The 15,844-nt window shown below is 43.2% G+C and overlaps 1 protein-coding gene across 2 annotated transcripts in view; it reads left to right on the forward strand.

Moving 5' to 3' along the window:
• triobpb (TRIO and F-actin binding protein b) overlaps positions 1-11,439 on the forward strand; it is a 31,482-nt gene extending 20,043 nt beyond the window's left edge. For both annotated transcript variants that reach the window (XM_083649674.1, XM_083649675.1), the window contains exons 9-13: positions 28-187; positions 1,207-1,320; positions 6,980-7,066; positions 9,394-9,583; positions 10,070-11,439. In XM_083649674.1, coding sequence (XP_083505800.1) covers positions 28-187; positions 1,207-1,320; positions 6,980-7,066; positions 9,394-9,555 — 523 coding nt within the window. In that variant the 3' untranslated portion in view covers positions 9,556-9,583; positions 10,070-11,439. The remainder of the gene's footprint in view (positions 1-27; positions 188-1,206; positions 1,321-6,979; positions 7,067-9,393; positions 9,584-10,069) is intronic.
• Positions 11,440-15,844: the final 4,405 nt, after the last annotated feature.

Genomic DNA, 15,844 nt, shown 5'->3' on the forward strand with positions numbered 1-15,844 from the left:
ATGCTCTTTATCCCCCCTCCCCCCCAGGGCAGAAACGCAGGCCCTGCAGAGAGAGCTGGCCGGCTTGTCCGAGCGCTACTCTCAGAAGTGTCTGGAGCTGAACCGGGCCGAGCAGAGCCACGCCGAGAGGGAGAGGGAGATCCGACGCAAGGAGAGAGACATGGAGCAGCTGAGGAAGGAGAACCAGGTGAGCTGCTATTAGGAGGTTTCAAAATAGGTACATGATGGGGTAAGAAGACCTTCCACTGCAGTCTTTCATCTTAAAGCCATAGTTAAGTCTCAATGAGTGAACACTCCAGACGTCCACTCTGCTGTGCAAACACACACACACACACACACACACACACACACACACACACACACACACACACACAGGCACACACACACTCCGCTGTGCGCTAAGAAAGCTGCTGTAGCAAATTATGGCATTAAAGCAGAATAAAGTGTATAAGATTATGTAGTACTTTTGTATACATATTTAAAAAATTGATTCTTGGGAGTTGTGGATCGATTAAGAATCGTGGAAGATGAGAATCGCGATTCTTGCGTGAATCGATTTTGGGGGGGGGGGGGGGCACCCCTACTTGATAGCTATTGTCAAGATGACAGAAATGACAGCTATAACCTTAGAGGAGGGACTTTGATTGTTTTGTCCTTTTCCTGCTACCTAGGGGCTTATTTAGCTGTAAGGGTAAAAAGGCTGTAAAAAGCTATTCTTTGTTGTGTACTTATCTTCTCTACCACAAATCTCCAGTAAATGCCTGGGCCCAGTTGCACAAAAAGCACCTTAGGTTAAGATGATTTCCCTTAGAGTCAGAGTTAAGGTGTCCATAAAATAGAATCGGCTGCCCAAAACACCCTTAAATCTTCTCCATAAGGTTAAACATTTTAAGGAAAACATAAGCACAAGATTTAAGGGTGTTTTGTGCAGCCGATTCTATTTTATGGACACCTTAACTCTGACTCTTAAGGGAAATCTTAGCCTAAGGTGCTTTGTGCAACTGGGCCCTGGTCTTCACTAACCCATCTCTAGTTTGTCATGTTTGTTATTGAAACAAGTACCAAGGACATAATACTGTTACTGTATATATATATATTTTTTTACTTTGTATGAATCATCTTGACCTAGGGTCTGTGATCTGCTGTCTGGGAATTTATGTCCACTCATGAGATTCCATAGACATCATTGGATATTTTCCTCTTCAGGACTTACAGGCCCGTTTGATGGAGGAGATCAGACGCATCCGCTCGACCATCACAGGTCCGGGGTCAGAGGGCGTCTCCAATGACAACAGAGACAGGACATCCTGTGAACTAGAGGTAGGTGATGGAATGAGAAGAGAGATTTTCACAGGTCAAGCCTCTCCAACGACTCTGCTTTAACTAGATCAGTGGTTCCCAGATGGTGTGCCGTGACATGGTAAATGGTAAAAGGCCTGCAAAGCTCTTTACAATCAGTAGGTACATTCACCCATTCACATAGACATTCATACACCGATGGCGGCAAGCTACCACGCCATCGGGAGCAATTTGGGGTTCAGTATCTTGCCCAAGGACACTAAGGCCATGTTCAGACTAGGAGGCCAAATCTGATTTGTGAACTTTGATGACCTATTAATTAGGGCTGTGCGATTTTGCCTAAAACTAAAATTGACGATTTTTTCTCTCAAAACTCGATTTTCGATTTCGATTTCGATTTATTATACTATTATACTTCTCTAAACATTTGTTGCCCTGCAGAGCTCTTTTCCCCCCTTTTTTCCATAATTGACAATTTACGCTTTTACTCTGAAGGTAGAACAACTCAACTTCCTGTTTTAGCTTGCCGCTGCTATGCTTAACTTCCTGGCTGTTGCTTGCTAACTTGACACTGGTGGATTTGCGTGTTCCTCCGTGAGATAATTATATTAGTGTCTAAGCGACCACCCGTGCTCGGAGTTATATCTGTACTAGAATAACACAAAGTCACAACAGGAATGCGTGGAACTGCGATAGCAGTTAGGGGGAAATTCAGACACACAGGGACAGGTGAGTCAGCTGAGGCTGCTAACTTACAGCCATGAATACAGCCAATCTATCAGTACTCGGTGGCCTCACGTGTTGTTTTGTTATTATGTGAACTGTAAAGGCAACGTTTCATCGTCCGGTGATAACGTCTGTGTTCGTGTGCGCGCGTGAGTGTGTTGTGGCAATCGTTATCTTGTAGGCTACAGCCCGCAGTGCAACAAGCTGCTTTTTGGTCGGAGGTGTTGAAATAAGTCCATTGCGCTGCTGTTTTTAGTAGCCAGTATCACAGCCTCTAGAGAGACTTTACAGCGGGGAGAATGGACAAGTAGCAGCATGCGTACATGAGAGAGAGCCGCCCCGCGTAACGTACTTACCCTAGTTAAAGTGAAAAAAAAAAAAAAAAACGATTTTCATTTTTTTTAACATCGTCCTAACTAATTAATTCGATTACGATTCAAAATCGATTAATCGCACAGCCCTACTATTAATGACTTTATCCAGATTCGTTTTATGAGTCTGGACGCTCCAAGTCTGATTTGTGTCACTTGTCCCAAACCACATATGGAGGTAGTTTCCAATCTGCTTTTGACTGATCTTTGACTGTCTTCAGTCAAAGATCCACCAAATTTGATTTGAACGTCACTCACAACTCGTCATCAAATGCTTCTGCGCAGGAAAACCACATCACCAACGTACGTATTTACTGATGCCCACGTCGTTACCATAGCAACCCATGCAGATAGGCTGTTTAGGTCTGGACACACAGATCCGACTTGAGAATCAGATTTGTGGGAGTGCGGACACACTCCCAAATCAGATTTGGGAAACCAATCAAGATAATGATGATTAACTCATTGAGTGCCATGGACGGACATGTTCGTCATTTCAAATAGTAACGTAGAGTGCCAAGGACGGACATGTTCGTCAATTGCGTTTTTTGACGGTGGGGCGTCGATCAAAGCCTTCTGCCTCTCCTGTACAAATATTATAGCTATTGGATGTGTCTAACCTATTTTACAGAACCCTTAGGTGGCGACAGTGCTCTCCACATAACAGAAAGGCAAGGAAAAAACAAAGAAGAAGTCGTTATGGAAACGGAAATCGCATCGCATCCGTATGCATCGATATGCTGAAGCACGTTACTGCAGCTGTGCCTGCAGCAGCCAATCTGCTCCCACAATTGAGCCGCTCCGTGTCGGTTGCGACAGCACATCCGCACATCCACACCGTGGAGTTGTTATTATTCTCAACTGGAAGCATCGTTGCCGGTGACAAACACACGCGGAAGCTGTAAAAAAGCAGGATGTCGAGCACCCTTCACTGTGCGCACAGCAAACTCAGCAGAGAGCCACCACAGACAGGAGGAGGAGTGTGCAGTTGAGGCGAGGCGAGGCGGGGCGGGGCGGGGGGGGGGGGGGGGGGGGGGGCACGCAGAGCAGCACGCAACACCCAGACAGACCCAGGCAGCAGGACAGGATTGACAAACGCAAGCCAGAATATCCGATGCCCACCAGCAGCAAATCAAGACCAGCAAGAAGCTGCAACCAGCAGCGCACGCAGGGGCCAGCGCTGCTGGTTGTAGCTAAAAAATATTATTCTGCCAAACAGAATTCCCTGGTCTTCACTGTTTTATTGAAGGAAATTATTTTTGAGGTGTGACTACATTAGAAAAGATTAGCTTCAGAGTCAGTGATGTGCTTGAAATGTTTAATTTCACAAAAGGCCAATTATCTCAGCTTCTAGAAAAAAATTGCTGTTTTTGGATGAATCAAGCTATCTTCTCCGGCTCATAACTAAAGAACGGAAAATGGGATCAATAAACTTTTTTTTGCAGATGATAGAATAGAGTCTCATCGTTCTTTGTGCGTGTTCAGTGTTTACATAGTAATATCACACAATATTCTGTGGGCCTCGAGAAATCACTGAAAACGCTCTGAAACTCTGGCACTGGGAGCATCCGTTCTCCAAAAGTGGCTGGCACTCAATGAGTTAATGACTTTATCAGCAAATCAGATTTGCCTGTAATGTGAACATGGCCTTAGACATCGAAGCACCAACCTCTTTTATCCAAAGCGATTAGTGGACGACCCGCTCTACCTCCTGAGCTGCAGCCGCCCCGTGCGGCAAGTCCAGGTGTGCCGTGGGATTTTGTGACAACCAGAGGTGACATTGAGCTGCCTAGTGGGGCCATCAACTAAATGGAGACTCGGACAGCTATAGATTTATTATGAAAATGATGTCACTATGTCACCTGCAAAAGGTTCCAAAACACTTTGTCTTACATTTTTCGGGTGCATTTCAAACGATTTCAAAGGAAAAAAGAGAAAAGCAAAGCAAAGCACTCACTTTACTTTAACTTTTGTGACCCTCCCCCCCACCACCGCCCCCCCCCCCTCCAAACCCTCATGAAAACAGAAAGAGAATGATGAAGATGTAAGAAATAAATGCATTAACAGGTGGATGGAAAGGTAGGGAGAAAGAATGGTCTTCAGAAACAACTGACATGTTTAATAACAGAATTTAAATTGCTCTAATATTTCTGATATTCTGCTTAAACAATTAATTGCATTGATGGTGTGTTGGTGCTTTCATGTAGGCTACTTTTACGAAGTTTCAAATAAATTCTTGAATTATTTTGTTAAGTACTGTACTGTAAATAAGTTTAAGTAAATAATAAGCATTTACAGACTATTTTGGATGGATATGAATACAGGCGTGCCTTGAGATTTTGTCTTGCCCTTTCGTGTGCCTAGGACACAAAAAGTTTGAAATCCACTGAACTAAATCATGAGACATAAACTGAGTAATACAAGAGGTTTGAACATGAACTGGCATCAGGTTGATATGTAGGGCACAACATATGAATTTAGCCCAACACCCGGTGAGCTTTGGCATACATGTGCTGTACACTTCACCTTTACCCATGCCTTTATCTGAGAAGTCTGCCCTCTAGTGGCCTTCATATCCCCTACTTTAAAAGAGCAAATGATTTCCTTGATATAAATACCTGCTGGACTTACGACTTTTTTTAATATAATAAGTATCCAATACTCTATTGATCCCCTTAGGGAAAGGGTGGTCATGGTAAACTAAATGCTAAAATCCAAAAGCTCTTACATTTAGCAAAATATGATATTTTAAGATGACTTTCTCTTTACCGAGTTATTATTAGTAGCATGTATTGTAATATAGTTGTAGATTAATTAGTTGAATTCACTTGAACAATAATTGTACTCACACGTTGCGTTGAAAATAGGAAAGAATATGTACATTAGTTTCTTCTTTGTTGACATTTCACAACACAACCTCTCAGCACCACGCCTCAGAATGCTTGGGGTTTGAAGGTGCGTTTGTTTGTTGCCCGGCATGTGTCGGTTGTGGAGTTTGCCATGTTAATAAGGCGTGTGTTGGTTGTGTTAATAAGCACACTACTGTGATTTGCACCAAGGATCCCCCCAGCCGGGAAACTAGAGGCCTTTTCACAAACCCTCTAACTCACTAAGTTTTGCTCGACTGAGTGAAATTGCATTGAAGGGAATTTGGCGTGAGTTGCCATGCGGGGGGGAAAACAGTGTTAGTGGCCAAGTAATGTATTTGGTGTATGCCCCACCAGTAAGACCTACTACTGCGGCAAGATCACCCTGTAACACCTATTACCGCGGCAAGAAACCCTAACCACCGTGTAACACCTACTACCCCGGCAAGCCTAAAAGTGAATTTCATCTTGAATCCAACTCTCTGCTTGCAAAACTGCATTTGGCTTAGAATCAGTGGGTGTAAATTGGCCACAAATCTACGTTCTGATTGCATAGAAAGCCCACTGTGTTTGTCGGTAATGAAGCACCAGGACACAATTACACTGACATCTTTAGTGGACAAGAGGATGATTTTTCCCAGTTATCTTTGTGCATCAAATGTTAATTATAATGAGTTGGTTTAATTGCATGGCCAAAAATCGTTTTTTCTTCTTGTTCCTTCAGTTGGATGTTTGTCTCACTGTGCAGAATGGTGTCTGTTAGAGCTGTCGAAAATAATCGATTCAGAGATGCATCGCGATGCTTAATAGGACGATTCTGAATCGATTAACAAATATCAAAAATCGATTATTAAAAAAAAAAAATTTTTTTTTTTTTTTTTTTTTTTTTTTTTTTAATAATCAAATAAAATAGAATGTAAGTACATGCAGTTGTTTATTTTAATTATGGATCATAATACAATGCAATTCCAAATGCACTTTTATTTTAAAAGTAGCCACACAGTGAGAAAAAAGAAAGTGAGAAAAAATAAATCATGTATTGCGGAAAAAGTGATTCATTGATTTAAGATGCATCGCGATGCATCGAGATGCATCGGAGATGCATCGAGATGCATCGTATAATCGAATCGAATCGAATCGTAGACTTGCATAATCGAATCGTATCGAATCGTGAGATCAGTGAAGATGCACAGCTCTAGTGTCTGTGCAGAGTTTGACAGTAGAAAGCTGTTTTCACAGTCGTCTGCTGAAAGTGGAGGTTTCTATGAGCTCACTGAAAAGGCAGTTTTCGACAAACATGATTCGTGACATCACGAATCCTGGAGTCAATCACTGTCCAGTATTCAGCAGTTAAAGCCCCAACACATTCTCACTCCCAACTCGTCATATACTGCAGGTCGGTCAGGAACCCTTGTCGTCACTTTGTCACCAGTTGGGAGTGAGAATGTGTTGTATGCTGTGATTGGCTAATTAGGTTCTAGATCACCCTCATTGATTGCTTTGGATTTTTAAATGAGGGAGAAGGAGGGTCACTCATCTTAAGGATTTTAGCAAGATAATTAAACTTTTTTGTGAGGGAAAACCATCAGACACAAATTATTATTCAAAGTAGAATATTTTATATACATCTTGAAACATGACTTTAGGCGGTCTTTAAAATAGATGATGTGTTGCTTTTAGCAGCAAATGATGACCGCTGTGTTGTTTTCCTCCCAGGTTCTTCTCAGGGTGAAAGAGAACGAGGTGGAGTACTTACACAAAGAGATCAGCTGTCTCAGGAACGAGCTGCAGTTTCTTAACACGGTACTGTGTGTGTGTGTGTTTGTGTGTGTCTATTGATCCATTTCTGCCTGTGCGTGTGTGTTTGTGTGCTTTTTTCTGTGAACCCTACACCATTAGATGAATCACTTGGAATGTTAAGCCTCACATCTATGAACAATGTCTCCTTAAGTGTCTTGTAGCCTGGAGGCTTTCAGAAAATGCAGTGCAACAAGTTCCCTGTTTTTTCTGGATTATCATCAAAACATTGAAGTCATTAACGTTAAGTTGATCAATCTGTACCCTCTGTGTAAATGTGTGTTTGGCATAGTTTGGGCTGGTCTTGCAACATTGCTATAAGCGAGGAGAAGCCCTGACGAACCCTGGTGGCACGACGCATCATTTGTTTCAATGTACTTGTTGCTACTAGGGATGCACCGATCGATCGGCACGTGACCGGAAATAGCCGATTTTCAGCTGATCGGCCTCGACCGGTGAACTGCGCCAGTCAGTCCACATAGCCGATTTTGTGCGCCGGTCGGCTCCCCCCCTTTTTTGTTTGGTCAATTACCTGCAGCTGCACGCGTTCACGAGACGTGCGCGCACCCCAAGGCAGAGAGACAGATGGGCTTCAGCCAAAAGGAAACACGCCAGCATGTCCTCCTCATTGTGGAAATTATGCAGTTTGTCACACATGCAAGTGGAAAATAAGCCACGGAGACAGAGGTGCAGCCGAGTCCCGCTCTGCTGGAGTCCACTCCAGTCTGAGCGGCTCGCTTCACCTCACTGCCCCCTCCATCTCCCCGGCCACAGCGCAACACAGCCGGCTTGGCGAAGTGAAGGTGAGATGGAGCCCTGTGTCCAGTTTGATATATATCCCCGACCTGCTGCAGCTGCAGTCCACATCACCGCTGCTGCAGATCAGCTGCTGCTGCTATCTGTCAGTCATGTTGTAACGTGGATACCGGAGAGGACTATTTGTTTCGTATTGCGAATTGAATGACGAACATAATAAAAGCATCGGACTTCAGTGTGCAAGGTTTTCTGTGCGTGATGATTTTTCTCCGGATGGCGGATTTAAAAAAACGGCTACGAAATTTCGGACTCTGTGTGTAAACTCAGATATTCAGACTGAATCGTCAACTCAAACTCATTTCCTCATCTACTCAAGAACAGTTGCACCTTTTTCCTTTTGGAAAAGTAAATGCATGATAGCTGTGGGATATACTGGAATTAATTGTTTTTTATTCATTGTATTTTCACAAAAAAGAAAAGCTCTGTCCAGTAACCTGGAACACTTTTATTTTGACATGAGATGGTCCTACCTCATGCAAACGATAAGAAATGTGACATGAATCTTAATTTTCTATTGAAGCAAAGTTAAAAAAAATTTGTAACCCGTCAATTATTGTTCTTCGAAAGAGAATCGGCCAAAATCGGTATCGGCAAGTCAGACTATTCAAAAATCGGAAATCGGAATCGGCCAAGAAAATGGCAACCGGTGCATCCTTAGTTGCTACATAGAGATGTTCAAGTAATGGAGCGGCTTTGAAGCCTTCAGTATGTGGGAGAAGAATGCTTCAACCGCTGCATCAGTATTGCCGTTCAGACCAGAAGATCCTGCGGGTTCTGTGTGGATTCCACAGAGTCCAGCTCTGCAGGTTGTTGTGTCGACTGTCCAATGCCGTTGTCCCTTCATAAAGGATAGATCCACCATGAAACAACGGCGCAGCTACAATGACGTTTGATAGCAGAGCCATTTTGAGCGATCTCAAACTTCAACAGTAAACGGCAGGTTTTGGTGTTAGTCCCTCAGAATCAAAGAGCAAGAGCTTCCTTCTAGACTCACCATTTTGTAGCAGTCATGCCAGGAGACATCCATCGTAGAAGAGGCAAGGAGTCCAATATCTCCACTGACAGCCGCCTCAATAGACCAGAATGCAATGCAACCACAAGACTCCACTGACAGCTGCCTCAATAGACCAGAATGCAATGCAACCACAAGATGGGTTGGGTTTTAAGTAGCAGTAGTTTTTCTTGGCTGGAAAATCTCTCGCTCTCTTGCTCTTACTGTGCTATTGCTATCACTGTTGCTCTGTCCACATTTACTAAGTGCAACAATAACAAGTTCACTCGTTTTGTGGAGGGGCAAGAGGAATTCTGGGAAATGTAGGAAATCACTTGAGTAGAACTAGATGAGGCAGGCTGAGGCAAAGTGGGTACACCAGAAAAGTAAATTAAAATACTTCATCACAACATAACCCTGAATGCATTGACCATCGCAGATTGGTGGTGGTATATATTAACATGAGAGAGTATAAAGTGTGTCTCTTTCCTTTAACACTGCTGTCTCCTAACACCGCCCCCTGCAGGAGAAACGGCTGGCCTGCGAGCGATATAAGGAGGTGCACGAGGAGCTGAGCGGGATGAAGGGCCGGAGCGAGCGGGAGATCCAGAGTCTGAAGGAGCACCTGAGGCTCGCCATGGCTGCTCTGCATGAGGGACAGACGCTGGGCAACAGCCTGGACCACTGAGAGAGGGGCAGCTCTGACACAGTGACGGGTGAGGACGACTGGAAAACAGGCAGGGGGGAGGGATGGAAGGAGGGAAAGACAGATTCTGGGCAATAGCCTGAACAACTGAGACCAGACACTGGGGCCAACGTTCAGATAGACACAGGAGAGGCAGAGAGAGAGGGATGCTGGCTGGATAGATAGATTGATGGATGGATACAGTAGATAGCAGGGATGGAAAATAGATGCTGGGCAATTAGCAGTTATGTTAACACTAATGGAATCAACTACCGGTACTTAAGAGAGCTAACTGGAGTGAATAATTTAATGGACTGTGAATGCAAGGAGGCAAAGCTAGCGGCATATGGTGTAATAATGCTTGACCTGTTGTATTCAGTCTAACCATGATTCCAGACATTTTAACTGGGTCACAGTCATACAATTGATTAATTGTATCTTTGGAAAATGTATGCAACTGTATTTGTTGTAATTGTAATGTGTAATATAGCTGTACTGTATATCATGTGTTTTCCAGCTGTCTACGGTATGGTGAGTGAAACAAAGGAGGACACAGTGACACAGAAGAGACAATTGCTGGACTGGGAGTAGTGGACATTCCTGGCTATTCGGGGACCATGATAGTGGACATTCCTGGCTATCCGGGGACCATGATAGTGCCTTAGCTTTCAATCATTCTGCCAATGAGCAGCATAGACTAACTATTAGCTGATCCGTTTAATTACACTGGGCGCATGATATATGAATCTGCACTTTTTATTATGTCTTTTTTATTTTTTACTTTTGCGTGTGTAAGAGAGAGCGTATGAGTGCACATTTGGTCTTAAAACTGGAATATTTGTTGAAAGACAAATTTTGTATTATCAGATTTTGGCACGAGATGAATCTTCCCAGTCTGTACCGTATTCCTCTGCTTTTGTTTGCATAAACTGCTATTTTCGGGTGTGTGCTGCCTGAGAGACCGCGGGAATGAATGCACCATTACAGAAGCAGAGCTACCGTCATCTCAGTTTTCCATTTTCTACGGCCTTGACTCATGTTTACTTTGTGAAAATAGCATACGTTTGTTCAGAAGTGGGAGCTTAAATCGCTGTTAAAAAAAAAAGTTTTTTACCCTGAAACATATGTGCGTCATCTGAAATACTGTACACCGAGCTCTCCATGGGGATCAAAATGGCAAACATTTCGGATTCTTGGGGAGCCGAGTTGGAAATTGATCCATGATTGTATATAGAGGAATTTGGGATCAACTTCTGATGCTCCTAAAAGCTGTTGATTCAAAGTCATCTTACATCCAAGATTTTTTTTTTTTTTTACCACCATGGTTCAGAACCCGCACCTCTATTGAAATCGAGCCCCCAGTGTCCCGTAAACATTTGGCATTAATATGTGCCACTACCACCGCAAATGACAAGTGTTGCGTCAATGAGCCAATCTTTTTTTTATATACCATGTGTATTGTGATAAAATGACAAACTTAGCTACCTGTCTTTTGACAATTTTTCATATTTAATGTACTATAGAGCATGTGACATCTTTGTAAATTATCCACATTTTTTTGCAATCAATAAAACAAGGTTAATAGAAAATTAATGTGTTTGACATGATGCAATGACACACCTGACTAGAAGCACACATACTTATACCCCGTTCAAGTCAACTCGGACCACCGGAAAAAATGGGTTCCGACCTGTAAAAAGTGAATTGAACGGTCGTCCAGGCCGGAATTACAGCTCGGAAATTCGGGTATTATTCAGAGCTCCGCTTCATATCCACACATCTCATCCAAAATGTTGCATTACTGCCTCCACTTCCCAGAACCCTCCTTGGTCTTTCCCAGTGTTTTCCCTCCGACAGGGAAGTGCAGCGTGAACGCAAATATGCCAGGGGCGGACGCTCCGAGATGAAACCTCCGGCGGTCCGAGTTGTCATGAATGCGCTATTAGGCAGGGTTCCCATGGTCATGGAAAACCTGGAAAAGAATTTCAAAATCTTGTTTTCAGGTGTGGAAAAGTCATGGAATCAGTAAAATCCTCAAGTTTAGGAAAAGTAATAGCATTTTGTTTTGTGTAATGTAATTGTTACAGTAATATGCCATGGATAATGTAGAAAATGTAAGTTCCATTGGCCCATTTCATAATCAATAAGCAATAATTGCATACACAGTAGTTATTGGTATTAGTTATAGATGCATGTCACATAGACAAAGGCAATACAGCAGGGGTGGGCAACTATTTTTCATGGGGGGCCACAGGGATGGGCAACTTGGATGATAGAGAGGGCCACAAAAAAAGTCCTCGCTACCAGATTTTGCTGAGGGCTGAACGGCGCCAGCGCGAAAAAATTGGGGCATTTGAAGCCAGGTTTAGAGGAATAACTCATTTTAAATTAACAGTTGTGATGTCATTCAGTCTTAACCACCAATATTTGATCCTTTTCTCACTCACTCCTATGTCACCACACTCTCCCTGCAGGGCTTGAAATTAACTTTTTTCACCACCTGCCAATATGGCTGCTAGATTTTAAAGTTACCAGCCAATTAGAATTTCCACTATCCAAAATGTTTTTCTTGAAATAAACCAGAATATGAGTGGGTTAATTTAAGCATAAGTATCAGTAAGTGGCCGGGATTCTCAAAGCCTGTGTTGAGGGTCACACGAACATGCACTCTTGAAGCTAAATAAATCCAAAACCAACAAGTTAATTATTTAAATTTCTACCTCAATGTAGAACAGCCATTTCTTACACATGAGATTACCTTTGGCCTTTTAGTCATAAAGATTATTGAAGGATTCCATATTCCAGACTGAAATGCTATAACAGAAGAATATTGGCCAGAATGACATGAACATTTGGACACTTATTCAGCGGTTATCTTGCATGTTGCGTTCAGGTGCACTGTAAAAAAAAAAAAAAAAAAAAAAACTTTTTTTGCAATTCCATCGCGGGCCACACAGGGGGCCGTATGTTGCCCATGTGTGCTTTATAGTAACGTTCAGTCATAACTCATTTATAATTAAGCCCATAGTTAATGAACTAATCATGTACAAAACACACACACAGTCACAAATTTTATATACTGTATATGTTGTAAGCCTAATTTTTGCCATCACAGCTGCTTTTTACATGTATGGGATAATACAGGCTAATATACAAGGTGTCCCAAGGAGTCATTATAAACTCAATTAGCTACAGAAGCTAATGTTCACATTCAGTCCTTGTACATTTCTCTCATGTGTTCATCATTCCTTTCCTCCTCTGTGTGTGTGTGATTGAGAAATGAGATGCAGGTGGTGTTCATCCTAATTGGCCTGGTCAGGTGTCAGATTGCTGCTGGCTGATTGGCTGGTGGAGAGCATTTAAGCCAGCTGATGCCATCCTGTCGCCCCTTGCTCTCCTCATTCCCAACGATGATGGCTGCTGTGCTGACTGCTGTGTTCTGTCAGGTAGGAACTGTGTGTAGACCTACTTTAGTAGTTCTGCAGAACTTTATTAAGATGTGTCTTTATCTTGGTAGACCTGTGCAGTCTAAACTGTAAATAGTTACCTTCCAGATCTACATTTTTGTACACTGTAAATAACACTTACCCAAGTAGCAGAAAGTAGGGGGAGAAGCCCTTTAGTTTTTTGTAACATTTTCTCATGTTTATTTTGTAGGAGCTTATAGGTAAGAGCTGTGTCTCATTTAATCCATAATTTTCTTTTCTTAGGTAAATTTAAGGTTGGGGATTAGTTTGATTGGTTAGTTGTGTTGGGACCACGCTGTGCTCTGAAACTAAACCTGCTACTTGTGAACTTGTGATGGTGGTTTGGCTGATCATCCTTGGGAGTGGGAAGAGTGGGGGCACTTTTGTGTTGCGGTCCGGTTCCCCGAGGCCGGTTCCTAACATAATTGGGTGCTCGGCTGCTTTTCTCATTCGTCAGCACGTCGTGTGTGTGTGTGTATATATATATTTTATGTTTGTCTGGTGGGCAGTCTTTGTGCAGGTGGTAAATGGTGTTAGTCAAGGTGCCTTTGCATGGAGCTGAGGAAGCTCATGGTGGTAAAGCTGGTGGAGATGTTTGTTGGAGGAGGAGCCAGTCAGAGGGGACCAGTAAGACTGAGGGGCGTGACAAGGCAGGGCCGTCAGTAGCACAGTTTCTCCTCTTTCTGTGTAGACTGCTACCCTACAAGAGTCTCCGTACATAGACTTGCCTGTCACTCTGACTCTCAAGCCGTCTAAATCAGCGATACAGACGTATTTACAAGTGTCACAGAAACATTTCAAAGCCACATATTGAGAAGGGTTCATAGCTTCTCGACGTCGGGGTTAGAAAGCTCGTCGCTGCTCATAAATGCCTCTTTTCATCTGAAGTCTGTGCTGGTGATATTTTTTACCGAGCTTTCGGCCAGAGTGGCGCTGTTGAGCGCTCTGATGGCTGGGAGCTCTAACCTGGAAAAAATATCACCAGCACAGACTTCAGATGAAAAGAGGCATTTATGAGCAGCGTCGAGCTTTCTAATGCCGATGTCGAGAAGCGATGAACCCTTCTTCTCAATATGTGGCTTTGAAATGTTTCTGTGACACTTGTAAATACGTCTGTATCACTGATTTAGACGGCTTGGGAGTCAGAGTCACAGGCAAGTCTATGTACGGAGACGGGACTCTTGTAGGGTAGCATAGTCTACACAGAAAGAGGAGAAAGGGTGCTACTGACGGCCCTGCCTTGTCACGCCCCTCCTCAGTCTTACTGGTCCCCTCTGACCAGCTCCTCCTCCAACAAACCTCTCTCTCCACCAGCTTTACCACCATGAGATTCCTCAGCTCCATGCACACCATTTACCACCTGCACAAAGACTGCCCACCAGACAAACATATAAAATATATATATATATACACTCAGACGACGTGCTGACGAACGAGAAAAGCGGACGAGCCCCCAATTATGTTAGGAACGGGCCTTGGGGAACACAAAACACAAAAGTGCCTCCACTCTTCCCACTCCCAAGGATGATCAGCCAAACCACCTTCACAAGTCGCAGGTTTAGTTTCAGAGCACAGCATGGCCCCAACAACAAACTAATCCCCAACCTTAAAGGTACCTAAGAAAAGGATGGATTAAATAAAAGACAGCTCTCACCTATAAGCTCCTACAAAATAAACATGAGACATTGTTACAAAAAACTAAAGGGCTTCTCCCTCCTACTTTACTTGGGTAAGATGTTGGTGTACAAAAGTGTAGAGCTGGAAGTAGCTATTTACAGTTTAGACTGCACAGGTCCACCAAGATAACACATCTTGAAGTTCTGAACAACTAACTAGGCCTACACAGTTCCTACCTGACAGAACACAGCAAAGAGTCATCATAGTTTGGAATTAGGAGTACAATGAGTGGACTTCATAGTTCAATCACACACTGAGGAAAGGAATGATGTGAACACATGACAAATACTCAAATTCTGTAGCTAATTGAGTTTTGAATGATAGGCCCAAACATTTTATTTCCCCAACTTCCTGTTTCTTTGAATGGGGATGCTGTCATTGCTAACGATGATGGCTGACTCTTTGTTCTGTCAGGTGAGGTAGGAACTGTGTGGGCCTACTTTGGTAGTTCTTTAGAACTTTTAGATCTGTCCTTGTCTAGGTAGACTTGTGCAGTCTAAAATGTAAATAGCTACCTTCCAGATCTATACTTTTTTACACTAAATAACTCTTACCCAAGTAGCAGAAAGTAGGAGGGAGAAGCCCTTTAGTTTAGTAACATTTTCTCATGTTTATTTTGTAGGAGCTTATAGGTGAGAGCTGTGTCTATTTTTTTTTTTTAATCCATCCTTTTCATAAGTTTAAGGTTGGCGATTAGTTTGATTTGTTGGGGCCATGCTGTGCTCTGAAACTAAACCTGCTACTTGTGAACTTGTGATGGTGGTTTGGCTGATCATCTTTGGGAGTGGGAAGAGTGGGGCACTTGTGTTGCCGTCCCCTTCCCCGAGGCCGGTTCCTAACATAATAGGGGTCGCCCGCTTTTCTCGTTAGTCAGCACGTATATATGTGTGTGTATATATATATATATATATATATGTTTGTCTGGTGGGCAGTCTTTGTGCGGGTGGTAAATGGTGTTAGTCAAGGTGCCTTTGCATGGAGCTGAGGAAGCTCATGGTGGTAAAGCTGGTGGAGAGAGAGGTTTGTTGGAGGAGGAGCCGGTCAGAGGGGACCAGTAAGACTGAGGAGGGGCGTGACAAGGCAGGGCCGTCAGTAGCACCATTTCTCCTTTCTGTGTAGACTATGCTACCCTACAAGAGTCCCGTCTC

This window comes from Poromitra crassiceps (assembly GCF_964638095.1).
Source record: "Poromitra crassiceps genome assembly, chromosome: 13".
Classification (NCBI taxonomy): Eukaryota; Metazoa; Chordata; class Actinopteri; order Beryciformes; family Melamphaidae; genus Poromitra; species Poromitra crassiceps.